Genomic DNA, 14402 nt, shown 5'->3' on the forward strand with positions numbered 1-14402 from the left:
GCTGCAGACTGGAGCCACAGAGCCGCAAAAACGTTGAAATGTTCAACAAATCCATTCTTCACTGCAGATGCAACAGGAGCAGCTTTTTCCACAGCCTGGATTCCACCGAGCACACTCCGCTCCTACGTAACTAAATGCAGCAGCGTGCCACAGGGGTCCTTTCTTGAGGGGCAGCTTTAGCTGCCTGCACATGTGCCTGATCAAAAATTGCGTCATTTTATACAACGGATGAAAAATCGGCTTTTTAAAAGAAAATACGGCCGATGGCCGATGGAGAAAAATGTCCAAATATCAGCCCGATAAATCGGTCGACCTCTAGTCTTCATGACGGTAAAGATCATCATGTAGGTAATCTATTTTGGTAATCGCTGAAGTGGTTTCAGGAATTGTATGTCTCAGTGTATTTATACAGTTGACGAGGTTTCAGCTGTAGATGTTGAGGTTCGGCTGCCATACTGCCACGCTCACATCCCTGAAGGAACAAGTCTCCAACAGTTCAGGTCTTAGGGAGATTGGGTCTTTAGATACTCCATGTTGGTTTTTAAGTCTTTTTTTTTGTGGCGTTTCCTCAGATCTGTGAGTCTCCATTGTCACTCAAGGGATCTTCTGTTGTGAATCTGGAAAAAAGTGACCTGTGTGAACCAGGGCCAGGTCCTTCTGGAGATTTTGATCAGACAAGAAGCAGTCATTCTCCACACCAGTCCACAGGGCCTTTGACCCAGACCACCAATTCTCCAAAGCAGACCACCGATTCTCCAAACCAGAGCACTGATTCTCCAAACCAGACCACCGATTCTCCAAAGCAGACCACCGATTCCCCATACCAGACCACCGATTCCCCAAACCAGACCACCGATTCTCCAAAGCAGACCACCGATTCTCCAAACCAGACCACCGATTCCCCATACCAGACCACCGATTCCCCAAACCAGACCACCGATTCTCCAAAGCAGACCACCGATTCCCCATACCAGACCACCGATTCCCCATACCAGACCACCGATTCTCCAAACCAGACCACCGATTCCCCAAACCAGAGCACCGATTCTCCAAAGCAGACCACCGATTCCCCAAACCAGACCACCGATTCTCCAAAGCAGACCACCGATTCTCCAAACCAGACGACCGATTCCCCAAACCAGACCACCGATTCTCCAAAGCAGACCACCGATTCCCCATACCAGACCACCGATTCCCCATACCAGACCACCGATTCTCCAAACCAGACCACCGATTCCCCAAACCAGACCACCGATTCTCCAAAGCAGACCACCGATTCTCCAAACCAGACGACCGATTCCCCAAACCAGACCACCGATTCTCCAAAGCAGACCACCGATTCCCCATACCAGACCACCGATTCCCCATACCAGACCACCGATTCTCCAAACCAGACCACCGATTCCCCAAACCAGAGCACCGATTCTCCAAAGCAGACCACCGATTCCCCATACCAGACCACCGATTCCCCAAACCAGACCACCGATTCTCCAAACCAGACCACCGATTCTCCAAACCAGAGCACTGATTCTCCAAACCAGACCACCGATTCTCCAAAGCAGACCACCGATTCCCCATACCAGACCACCGATTCCCCATACCAGACCACCGATTCCCCATACCAGACCACCGATTCCCCATACCAGACCACCGATTCTCCAAACCAGAGCACCGATTCTCCAAAGCAGACCACCGATTCCCCATACCAGACCACCGATTCCCCATACCAGACCACCGATTCTCCAAACCAGAGCACTGATTCTCCAAACCAGACCACCGATTCCCCAAACCAGAGCACTGATTCCCCAAACCAGACCACCGATTCCCCATACCAGACCACTGCAGCTTTGCAGAGTCCTACCGTAACAGCTGCAGCTCCTCCTCTCTGGACCACACCTCCTTTCCTGAGTCCTCCCCCTGCGGCTCTCCTCACTGCACCCCCAACAGTCTCGTCTGGGACTCCAGCAGCCCCGCAGGCAGCGGTGACAGAGGAAGGGGGACACGGGAGGCTGGAGGGGACGGGAGGGGCAGCGAGCCGGGCTGGAGCAGTGGGGGGTTTCTGTGTCTTCCTGTTGGCTGGTGGCCTCCTGCTGAGCGTGGCCGGGCTCACCAGCATGGTGGCCACTGCAGCCCGGTTAGCGATGTGGTACAGGACAGCATACAGACCACTGGCTATGGTGCTAGAAAGGAGGGCTGCAGTGATGCTGCTACCAAACAGGGGGGAGGGGCAGGAGAAGGAAGGAGGGGGGGCAGTTTATCACTCCATGCTGTTTGTCCACAAAGTGGGGGAAGGTGATGGAGAGGAGCAGGCAGGAGTCTACAGAGAGACTCTGCACCGCATGGTGAGTAGAGAGGAGGAGATTCAGATGTGGAGGGGGGCGGGGGAGGGGCAGCAGGTGTCCACAGGTAGGGGAGGGGCAGCCACAAAGCGTTACAGTGTGATTCTGAGGGAGGAGGTGGCGGGGAACAGGAAAGAGGAGCGAGAGTGGGCGGTGGGGGGGTGGGAGGTGAAACGGGAAGAAGGAAGCTGTAGGGAGGTGAGGACCAGCTGGGGGGAGTGGCTGAGTGACGCTTTACCCAGCCTGCCATGGGGAGTGGCCACGCCCACTGAGGACGACCCAGCACAGCCACAGGATCTCTGAGAAACGGTTCTTCACTGTTTTCACATCATTATGAACGTATTTACTGTTATAACATGAAAAACTATTTCCTGTTATCACAAGATACATTATTTACTGCGAGCTCATGATAAACCTATTTACTTTAATCACAGCTCATTATACTTTTATTTACTGTTGTCTCATAATAAACTTATTTACTGTTATCACATCACATGATGAACTGTTATTTACTGTGATCTCATGATGAAGTGTTGTTTACTATGATCACATGATAAATTATTTACTGTGATCCCATCCCATGGTGTTGCGGATGTGAAAACTGACGATGATGGTCAACATTCATGCAGACACACAAACAAGCACACATCCTGACACACTGAGAAACTCACTCTCAGGTCCAGGCAAGTGACTGTTGGATGTGGGAGCTGCAAAACTTCCTCCACCAACAATAACTGAGTGACAAATGATTCAAACACTCTGCAGCTTCAAACACAAACATGCAGTTGTTGCACTTTATTCAAGCAGGGCAGTCATGTTGAGACACAATGATCTCTTTTTTAACAGAGCAGCTTAAAATACTGTTTCAAGTAAGAGAGCAGAGAGGTCAGTGGTCACAAAAAATACAAACCAGACAAGACCAAAACAGATACAGACAGATGAGACTAACAAAGTCAAATAAAGGGGCCGTCATGTAAAGCAGGGGCAGGAACCATTCGGTCCAGATTCCAGGTTCACAACAAGATTTCTGAATGTTCCGAGAGAGACGAACTCCTTCAGGGTTCAAGTTTTCTGGAGTAAAATACCACACACACACACACACACACACACACACACACACACACACACACACACACACACACACACACACACACACTTGCACGTCTGAGAAAAAGGAAAGTTCCCATCAGAAGTCATGTTCGGTGGTGACGTCGTCATACTGCTGGTCCAATCCCTCGTCCTCCTCGTTGGGAGATGGCGTTGTCATGGCAACAGGCTGCTCTCTTCCTGCAGGGTGAAAGAAGGGGGATCAAACCAGAACTCCACTCTTTGAGAGTGACATTTCCGTGGTGACCTGCTGGACTCACTTGCTGGCTTGTGCCTGGACAGCGACACCAGGAGGACGGTGGACACTGCATAAGGTGAGCAGACCACCAGGTACCGGGTCACCATCAGCACCAGCTGGGTCACGGTCAGGTCAGAACCCGGATAAGCTCCAGAGGAACCTGGAAGAGGGGCTGACATCAGCGGGGTCAGTCAGACATTAGCAGGAAGCAGGGAGAAGGAAGCAGGAAGCAAGACGCAGGGAGCAGGAAGCAGGAAGCAAGACGCAGGGAGCAGGAAGCAGGAAGCAAGACGCAGGGAGCAGGAAGCAGGAAGAAAGACGCAGGGAGCAGGAAGCAGAAAGAAAGACGCAGGGAGCAGGAAGCAGGAAGCAAGACGCAGGGAGCAGGAAGCAGGAAGCAAGACACAGGGAGCAGGAAGCAGGAAGCAAGACGCAGGGAGCAGGAAGCAGGAAGAAAGACGCAGGGAGCAGGAAGCAGAAAGAAAGACGCAGGGAGCAGGAAGCAGGAAGCAAGACGCAGGGAGCAGGAAGCAGGAAGCAAGACGCAGGGAGCAGGAAGCAGGAAGCAGGAAGCAAGACGCAGGGAGCAGGAAGCAGGAAGAAAGACGCAGGGAGCAGGAAGCAGGAAGCAAGACGCAGGGAGCAGGAAGCAGGAAGCAGGAAGCAAGACGCAGGGAGCAGGAAGCAGGAAGAAAGATGCAGGGAGCAGGAAGCAGGAAGCAAGACGCAGGGAGCAGGAAGCAGGAAGAAAGATGCAGGGAGCAGGAAGCAGGAAGCAAGACGCAGGGAGCAGGAAGCAGGAAGAAAGATGCAGGGAGCAGGAAGCAGGAAGCAAGACGCAGGGAGCAGGAAGAAAGATGCAGGGAGCAGGAAGCAGGAAGCAAGATGCAGGGAGCAGGAAGCAGGAAGAAAGATGCAGGGAGCAGGAAGCAGGAAGCAAGATGCAGGGAGCAGGAAGCAGGAAGCAAGACGCAGGGAGCAGGAAGCAGGAAGAAAGACGCAGGGAGCAGGAAGCAGGAAGCAAGACGCAGGGAGCAGGAAGCAGGAAGAAAGACGCAGGGAGCAGGAAGCAGGAAGCAAGACGCAGGGAGCAGGAAGCAGGAAGCAGGAAGCAAGACGCAGGGAGCAGGAAGCAGGAAGAAAGATGCAGGGAGCAGGAAGCAGGAAGCAAGATGCAGGGAGCAGGAAGCAGGAAGAAAGATGCAGGGAGCAGGAAGCAGGAAGCAAGACGCAGGGAGCAGGAAGCAGGAAGAAAGATGCAGGGAGCAGGAAGCAGGAAGCAAGACGCAGGGAGCAGGAAGAAAGATGCAGGGAGCAGGAAGCAGGAAGCAAGATGCAGGGAGCAGGAAGCAGGAAGAAAGATGCAGGGAGCAGGAAGCAGGAAGCAAGATGCAGGGAGCAGGAAGCAGGAAGCAAGACGCAGGGAGCAGGAAGCAGGAAGAAAGACGCAGGGAGCAGGAAGCAGGAAGCAAGACGCAGGGAGCAGGAAGCAGGAAGCAGGAAGAAAGACGCAGGGAGCAGGAAGCAGGAAGAAAGATGCAGGGAGCAGGAAGCAGGAAGCAAGACGCAGGGAGCAGGAAGCAGGAAGAAAGATGCAGGGAGCAGGAAGCAGGAAGCAAGACGCAGGGAGCAGGAAGCAGGAAGAAAGATGCAGGGAGCAGGAAGCAGGAAGCAAGACGCAGGGAGCAGGAAGCAGGAAGAAAGATGCAGGGAGCAGGAAGCAGGAAGCAAGACGCAGGGAGCAGGAAGAAAGATGCAGGGAGCAGGAAGCAGGAAGCAAGATGCAGGGAGCAGGAAGCAGGAAGAAAGATGCAGGGAGCAGGAAGCAGGAAGCAAGATGCAGGGAGCAGGAAGCAGGAAGCAAGACGCAGGGAGCAGGAAGCAGGAAGAAAGACGCAGGGAGCAGGAAGCAGGAAGAAAGACGCAGGGAGCAGGAAGCAGGAAGCAAGACGCAGGGAGCAGGAAGCAGGAAGCAAGACGCAGGGAGCAGGAAGCAGGAAGCAAGACGCAGGGAGCAGGAAGCAGGAAGCAAGACGCAGGGAGCAGGAAGCAGGAAGAAAGACGCAGGGAGCAGGAAGCAGGAAGCAAGACGCAGGGAGCAGGAAGCAGGAAGCAAGACGCAGGGAGCAGGAAGCAGGAATAAAGATGCAGGGAGCAGGAAGCAGAAAGAAAGACGCAGGGAGCAGGAAGCAGGAAGAAAGATGCAGGGAGCAGGAAGCAGGAAGAAAGACGCAGGGAGCAGGAAGCAGGAAGAAAGATGCAGGGAGCAGGGAGCAGGAAGCAGGAAGCAGGGATCAGGAAGCAGGAAGCAGGGAGCAGGAAGCAGGAAGAAAGATGCAGGGAGCAGGAAGAAGGAAGTGAAATAATCAGTTATAATGAATTAATCATGAAGTACCAAATCTCACCTCCACAAATAGAATATAACATTATTGTTTCAGGGATTCCAAAAGGCCTGATTCATCTATTAAAAGGATCCAAATTCAATCTACAAACCCAGAAAACTGAAAATCAGATATTAATAAATGGACTGGATATAAATAAATGCTCAAACAAATTAATTAGAAATAATATTCAACCCGCAGGTCGACCGGCAGCAACATCCTATTGGAACTCCATATACGGTGAAATAGACTGGAACCAGGCCTGGCTGGTGGGAGAGGAGTTCTGCATCAGTAACAAAATCAAAGAAATATCCTTTAAAATCCTTCATAATATTTATCCAGCCAAAAAAACATTGCAAAGATTTAAGTTAGACATAGACTACAGCTGCTGTTTTTGTGCAAAGGAGATGAAACAATACAACACCTCTTCTATCAGTGTACATTCAGTCAAACTTTCTGGGCTAAAGCTGGAGTTTTTTTGTCAAATAGAACCAAAGGAACCGTCCGCCTCCAGGAGATCCACATTCTTTTCAACACCAACTTCCGCCAAAATAAAGAAACACATCCACAAAATGAAACGGGCGGAGAAGAAACCGAACTGGAGCCACTTTCTAGAAGAACTAAAACTTTACATAAAATGCATCGCTAACATCGAAAACTTAAAGGCTGTAAAGACTCTGGCTCTAGTGGAGAAATTCTGCACCGATCTGATGGATCAGTAAATCCCTGGTCCGGTAGCTTATAGTTGTTTTTTTCTATTTTCCTATGAACGCTGTTATTTTGTTTAATAATGGCTCCCCTGGCGGCAGAGCTGCTGATACCTTTGATTGTAATGACGTGTGAACGGTGTGTGTCTGTTTAAATGTTTTATGTTTGTCTGTATTGTTTAGTCTCTTAAATAAAAAAATAAAATTAAATTAAAAAAAGGACTCACAGGAAGTGACAGCAGGCAGGACTCACAGGAAGTGACATCAGCAGGCAGGACTCACAGGAAGTGACATCAGCAGGGGATGAATTAGGTGCGTTCACGATGGCAGAGCCAGAGGTAGGCGGAGCTAGACGAAGCAGACGGCGCAGCCGTGGGGCGGAGTTATCAGTCTGCCTCCAAGTCGGACAACCCCGTGTTCTCCATGTTGGTGTTTCTCATGACTCCACTGTGGGGGGTGTTTACAGGCCCGTCGTCCGGGGTGGCAATGCCCCCCCCCCCCCCCCCCCCCCCCCCCCGCCTGTGCCTCCTTGCCCCCCCTGGCTGTCAGAGGGGTAATTTTGTTTTTCTTATTAAAAACAAAAGAATTCATAATTTCTTTTGTGTGTCACATTGTGTTAATTCATATTCAGTTAACTGAAATGAATACAATTTAAAAAAAACAAAATAATTTTAAGTTACGTTTTGGCTTCTGTCATGTGAAGTGTGTGTGCTGCTGCTGCAAGTGCCACCAGGCATCAAGGGGGGCAGACTGCCTCGCCCCCTCAGTCCAAAAAATTAATAAATAAAGTTTTCAGTCTATTTTGTGCTTAAAAAAACAACAGCAAACTCCACTGGCTTGGTCAAATCAATATGAAGTGTTGTGCTATTCAAAATTCCCCCCCAAAAAAAGTGGAGACTCCAGCTCTAATAAAGGTGAGGGCTGGTTATTTTATCATTTGTTTTATTACTATTTGTGCTTTTTAGCAGTGTGATTCATGATCATATGTTGTTGGACACAGTAGAACAGGCCTCTGATCTGTGGATTCTGTCTTTGTGTTGCTCCGTTACTTTTTCGCCACCCCCCCGTTTGTAGCCGCCCCCCCCCCTCCCCTCCCCCCTCTACACTGGGCTGGAGCCGGGACTGGGTGTTTATTTATGCAAATAAAGCGTGTTGTCATCAAACTGATGAGGAGTGGGCTGGGGTCCAATCCCCTGCCTGTCTGAACCAGAGCGCTGGGCCAGGCAGGGTGAGTTGCTCTCCAGCAGCTCACAGCAGCTCCTCTGGGACCCATCTCGTTTGGGTCTCGCGAGTTTTCGATGCCCTACGTAGGTCCTACGTATCAGTGACCCGGGCCACATCTGGGCGGGGCGGCTCAGAAGTCTCAAAGGTCTGCCTCTGGCTTTCTCATGTCCAACGCACCTAATATTTCAGTTTGTAGGAGTGTTCATGAAGCCGCGCTGCAGTGAGGAGAACGTGGTTCCCTCAGAACATCCAGTCGGTTGTTTTCTGTCTTTTCAAATCTGAAGGTTTCTTTTGTTTTTTGAGTCAAAAAACAATAATCTACAAACACACAAAAAAAAAAGAAAAAAAAAAAAAGGAAGCAAGACGCAGGGAGCAGGAAGCAGGAAGCAGGAAGCAAGACACAGGAAGCAGGAAGTCCACCATTGCAGCTCACCTCGGACTGACAGCTGGCTCGGTGCTGACTCTCCCTGCCCGGTGATGGAGCAGCTGTACTCGCCCCCATCGGCGCCGCTCACCTGGTGGAGGGTCAGCTGGTTTGAGGACTCAGAACTGATGAGGGCGCCATCTTTGAAGAAAGACGACGGGAAGACGGAGGACTTGGTCCGACAGGTCAGGGTGACGTTGTCACCCTCCATCACTGGGAGGACAGGACTCTGCAGGATGACGGAGGAGTCTGGAGGGTGTAGAAACCCAGAGAGGAGGGAGGCGTGAAGACTTTGGACCTGGACTCGAACCACTGAGGAACATGGAGGTACTCTATACCAGGAGCACAATCAGTGCTCAGTCTGTGTGTGTGTGTGTGTGTGTGTGTGTGTGTGTGTGTGTGTGTGTGTGTGTGTGTGTGTGTGTGTGGTACTCACATGGGCTTCATACTGATGAAAATCCCTCTTTTCATACAGTGTGTGGAAAAGAAAAGCTCTCTCTTTGAAAGGGAAGAACCCTGCAGAATCTGGCTCAGAGGAGAAGAACCCTGCAGAACCAGCTCAGAGAAGAACCCTGCAGAACCAGCTCAGAGAAGAACCCTGCAGAACCAGCTCAGAGAAGAACCCTGCAGAACCAGCTCAGAGAAGAACCCTGCAGAACCAGGCTCAGAGGAGAAGAACCCTGCAGAACCAGCTCAGAGAAGAACCCTGCAGAACCAGGCTCAGAGGAGAAGAACCCTGCAGAACCAGCTCAGAGAAGAACCCTGCAGAACCAGGCTCAGAGGAGAAGAACCCTGCAGAACCAGCTCAGAGAAGAACCCTGCAGAACCAGGCTCAGAGAAGAACCCTGCAGAACCAGCTCAGAGAAGAACCCTGCAGAACCAGCTCAGAGAAGAACCCTGCAGAACCAGCTCAGAGAAGAACCCTGCAGAACCAGGCTCAGAGGAGAAGAACCCTGCAGAACCAGCTCAGAGAAGAACCCTGCAGAACCAGGCTCAGAGGAGAAGAACCCTGCAGAACCAGCTCAGAGAAGAACCCTGCAGAACCAGGCTCAGAGGAGAAGAACCCTGCAGAACCAGCTCAGAGAAGAACCCTGCAGAACCAGGCTCAGAGGTGGAGACTTTCTGCTAGTCCAGTTGGGGTGAGGGGACAAAGCGCAAAACAAGCCAGAACCTCCACTGCACTGCGGACTGAACTCTCCTACTGTTATGGCGTGTTTCCACCGGCCCTACTCTACTCTACTCTACTCTACTCTACTCTACTCTACTCTACTCTACCCTACTCTACTCTACTCTACCCTACTCTACTCTACTCTACTCTACTCTACTCTACTCGACTCTACTCTACCCTACCCTACCCTACTCTACTCTACTCTACTCTACCCTACTCTACTCTACTCTACTCTACTCTACTCTACTCGACTCTACTCTACCCTACCCTACCCTACCCTACTCTACTCTACTCTACTCTACTCTACTCTACTCTACCCTACTCTACTCTACCCTACTCTACTCTACTCTACTCTACTCTACTCTACTCTACTCTACTCTACTCTACCCTACTCTACTCTACTCTACTCTACTCTACTCTACTCTACTCTACTCTACCCCACTGCGCCCCACTCCACTCTACTCGGCTTGGTTGTGTCTCCACCAGCCTGGTTCGTCTCAGTTGTCAGTGGGTGGGGAAATGAGAAGGCGGGAAAGATGGCAGTGCTTTGGGTATCGGGTTTCACTCGAGCCACGGCTGGTCGTTGATTGTTCAGTGATTTTGACCAATCAGCAACCAGCATGTGTTTGACGTCACATTTCCGGCCTGACTCGGCCTGACTCGGCCTGACTCCTACCCGGGTTGCAGTAAAGCGGGCTGTTGGAAACGCCCACAAGCGGGTTAGAGCCAAGCTGAGTAGAGAAGAGTAAGGCCGGTGGAAACACCCCATTAGTTTCTAAGCGGTTTGTTTTCTGGCTGCTCTGCATTATTAAAGTTTAACAAAATAACATGCAACACAGCTGCTTCGTCTCCAACTGAGCATGGGCACTCTGGGACAGCCTGGCTAACTTGTTCCAGTCAGTCCTGCCACAGACGCTGAGGCTGGACAGGAAGCCGGTGTGGGCTGTGGCTGCTGGACAGGAAGCTGGGGTCAATCAATAGCAACAGATCCCTCAACCAGTCCTGCTGTGGGAATATGGTAGGTTTCCAGCAGCTGGACGACTGACAGTCTTGTTTCTCATGCAGTGACAGTCACTTATGCTTCTCAAGTTCAACTGAAAGTGTCTGGAAATGACTGTTGCTTTAAATGAACCTGAATCGAACTGACTTGGTGCCCTCAGTGTTTGGTTTCATAGATGTGGTTGCACCATGTATGATGTGACAGGAAGTGGGAGCTCACCGAACACGCTGATGTTGAGTGAGTTGCTGCGCTGCATGCTGCGGGATTCGCACCAGTACACTGCACCGTCGCGCTTTTTGACGGCGTTTAGCCGGCAGCCGGATGCCACGGGGCTCCCCCACTGCTGTCCACATGTGCCGGATCTCCTGGGCGGAGCGTTGGTGAAGCGGCGGATCGTCCATCCCATGGCACTGCTGTTAGCGCCACAGCTTAAGATTAAGCTATCATACTCAAACAGCTGCGACACGTCCGGTGACACCGTGAGCAGCATCGGACTGGAATCATCTGAAGAAACAACAACAGTCATTCAGTCCCATAGAGGACCAAGAGACACACCGGGACAAGACTACGATCAGGTTTCAACTGGATCACTCAGCTTCAAACTGATTCATTCAGCTTTAGGCGGGTTAAATCTGGTTGGATCTGGTTTATCCAGGTTTAATCTGTTTCATTCAGGTTTAACTTGGTTTATTCAGGTTTAAGCTGGACCAGTCAGCTTCAGCTGATTCATTCAGGTTAAATCTGCTCGAGTTGAGTTGAATCTGGTTCATTCAGGTTTAAGCTGGTTCATTCAGACTGAATCTGGTTCATTCAGGTTGGATCTGGTTCATTCAGGTTTAAACTGGTTTATTCAGGTTTAAGCTGGATCAGTCAGCTTCAGCTGGTTCATTCAGGTTTAAGCTGGTGCATTCAGATTGAATCTGGTTCAGGATTAATCTTGTTGAGTCAAGCTTCAGCTCAATCATCCAGGTTTAAATTAGCTGATACCGTTCCTCAAGCAGACGGTGTTCATACCACGGACCAGCAGCCAGCTGGATAAAGACTCTCCCTGTCCGCTGATGCGGCATTTGTAGACGGCCTCATCTGACCTGGAGACATGGCGGATGATCATGTGATCTGAGGGCTCTGCCTTCATCAGGACGCCGTTTTTAAAGAACTCAGCAGTAATGTTCTTCATCGTTCTGCTTCTGCAGCGCAGAGTGGCGTCCTGACCCACCATCACCGGGACGACTGGACTGTCCAGGACAACCGATCCCTCTGGACAACCAGAAGGAGGAGGAGGAGACACAGAAGATGAGATATGACGAGAACAAAGGGAAGAGACAATGGAGGAGACAAGACACAAAGGAGACTCAGAAGAGGACATGCAGACAAGAGTAATTGAGGACAGTTGTCCAGGCTTTGCTGCTCAGAAACCACTTCCTCTTCCTGTGCGACAAACAGGAAGTAGCGCTCACCACTGATTTCATGCTCATGGCCTTGCTGGTGTGTTGGAGAAGGAGACAGAAAGAGACTCAGAGGAGGAGACACAGAGCAGAGCCATACAGTGAGACAGTTGGGACAATTGCCGCTCGGTTCCGCTGTTGTCTGTCCTGCACTCGTCTCTGTAGTTTGTTCTCATGGGTTTCTGGCTGCGTTAACACATTAGTGCCATCAAAGTGTCAAACTGAAAACCAGCAGCAGTTAAACAGCAACATGGCTGGGTGTTGTCCTGGAAGATTTATTGATAACGTGACAGATTTGATCCATTGCAGGGTAGAAAAACCAATGTCTGTATGATGCTCTCATAGCGCAAAGTCTAGGCTGTTATGCCATAGAGCCATGTTTAAAGCTATACTTCAACATTTTTGAAAATTGGCCCATTTAGTGCAATTCCTTAGTCATTTAGAACAGCAGACTGACTGTTTTTGTGAGGGCGAGCTGTTGTTTATCCAGAGGTGAGTCGGGGAAGGTTTTCAGGACGGACACAATGGAAGTGGACGGTATTTTTGTTCCCCCTCGTCAAACTCATCAAATACACAATCCAACAACCCCAAAACACTTTGGTGGACACGTTATAATCCACACATTCACTACGCTGTGGAATATTAATGCAACATTGCCAGATTGAGTTGTTTATGCGAAGATTGCTGAGACGGAACTACTTACTAAACAAGGCGTCTGGGCGTAGTGATTTCAAAAGAAAAAGTAGTTCCCAGTATTTGCTTCAGTGTCGTAACGCTACAGTATTATTTGTTGGTGTTCCACAGCGTAGTGAATGTGTGGATTATAACGTGTCCACCAAAGTGTTTTGGGGTTGTTGGATTGTGTATTTGATGAGTTTGACGAGGAGGAACAAAATACCGTCCACTTCCATTGTGTCCGTCCAGAAAACCTTCCTGACTCTCCTCTGGATAAACAACAGCTCGCCCTCACAGAAACAGTCAGTCTGCTGCTCTAATGACTAAGGAATTGCGCGAAATGGGCCAATTTGCCAAAATGTTGAAGTAACCCTTTAACTTATTATTAGGTATGAAATCAGCTTTAAGAGAAATGCAACAGCCTCCAAAAACATCCTGAACATGTGTGATCAGGCTTTGAACAGGCCTGTTGCGTCATGGTCAGAACTCTCACTGGACAGCTCGGACTCGGAGGACACTCTTCCAGACAGGAAGTGGTGCTCACCAGTGACCTGGACGTGGACGGCCTGGCTGCTGTCCCGCAGTGCCGACTCACACCAGTACACGCCGCTGTGGTACGGCTTCACGTTGGCCAGCTGGCAGGTGGAGGCGGAGCCTAGGTCGCCCCACCCCGAGCGGCACGGCGACAGCTCGGACCTGTCGACGTGCGGCAGAGCGGAGCGGTCAGCCGAAATGTCGCCATGGCAACCGCGTGAACTGACGTCCTCTCCACGGCAACGTCAGCAGCTGCCCGGATGTAACGGCGAGCCACAGGTTGAACCACTCACCCAGACTCAGAGTACCTCCACACCGTCCAATCAGCAGAGCCCGTCTGCTCACAGCTCAGAGACACCATCTCATACTCGAAGAACTGAGAGCGGCTGGGGACGACCACCAGGGACGCTGAGACACACGGAGAGACAGAAAGACAGAGACACAGAGAGAGAGAGAAAGAGAGAGAGAGAGACACACACACACACACACACACACACACACACACACACACACACACACACACACACACACACACAAAACCATACAAGCAAAGTGGAGCAGGTGTTTCATTTGAAAGTAAAAACACACACTTAGACACAAAGTTAAACTTACGGAGCAGGTATGTTGATATCTGTTCAGGGATCAGCAACACTGAAACAGACCATTACATTATTATTGTCTGTCCTCTTTTTGTATTGTGTGTGTGTGTGTGTGTGTGTGTGTGTGTATGTGGTTGTTCAGTACATTCAAAGTGTGAGAAACTTGACTTCCTGTCAAACTGAGAAGTGTGCAGTCAGCATGTTCGTACTTACTGAAGAGAAGCTGGAGGTTGTTCATCATTTCTGCAGGCTGAAGGCATCTGAAGGCATCTGCACCTCCGCAGGAAGCACCCTGCTGTGTGGCCCACAGAGGGAGGAGCGGGGGAGGAGCTGGGGAGGAGGAGGAGGAGTGGGGGGGGGGAAGACAGGAACAGGGGGAGGAGTGCAGGAGGAGAGAGAGGAGTGGGGGGAGGAGCAGGGGAGGAGTGGGGGAAGGAGGAGAGAAAGAAATGGGGGAGGAGGAGGAGAGAGCAAGTGCAGACATGTGGAGGCTGAGGAAAGGATTCAACAGGAGCTGCAGGGAGGGCACTACAGGGTGCTGGAGCTGGTTCAGCCTGCTGG

General features: G+C 50.8%; 1 protein-coding gene across 2 annotated transcripts; it reads right to left on the reverse strand.

Moving 5' to 3' along the window:
* Window positions 1–3105: 3105 nt before the first annotated feature.
* On the reverse strand, window positions 3106–14139 carry LOC115385441 (basement membrane-specific heparan sulfate proteoglycan core protein-like). Of its 2 annotated transcripts, none has more exons than XM_030087438.1 (9): window positions 14055–14139; window positions 13855–13893; window positions 13536–13650; window positions 13253–13404; window positions 11603–11845; window positions 10808–11092; window positions 8430–8669; window positions 3707–3844; window positions 3106–3626 (listed from the first exon to the last, which is right to left on the reverse strand). In XM_030087438.1, exons 1-9 carry the CDS (start codon window positions 14080–14082, stop codon window positions 3526–3528), a joined length of 1341 nt encoding a protein of 446 aa, XP_029943298.1. In that variant the 5' UTR covers window positions 14083–14139; the 3' UTR covers window positions 3106–3525. The 2 variants fall into 2 exon arrangements, with proteins under 2 accessions (XP_029943298.1, XP_029943297.1); XM_030087437.1 differs by having other exon boundaries at window positions 3707–3856.
* Between the last annotated feature and the right edge of the window lie 263 nt (window positions 14140–14402).

The sequence above is a fragment of the Salarias fasciatus genome, unplaced genomic scaffold (assembly GCF_902148845.1).
Source record: "Salarias fasciatus unplaced genomic scaffold, fSalaFa1.1, whole genome shotgun sequence".
In the NCBI taxonomy this organism is placed as follows: Eukaryota; Metazoa; Chordata; class Actinopteri; order Blenniiformes; family Blenniidae; genus Salarias; species Salarias fasciatus.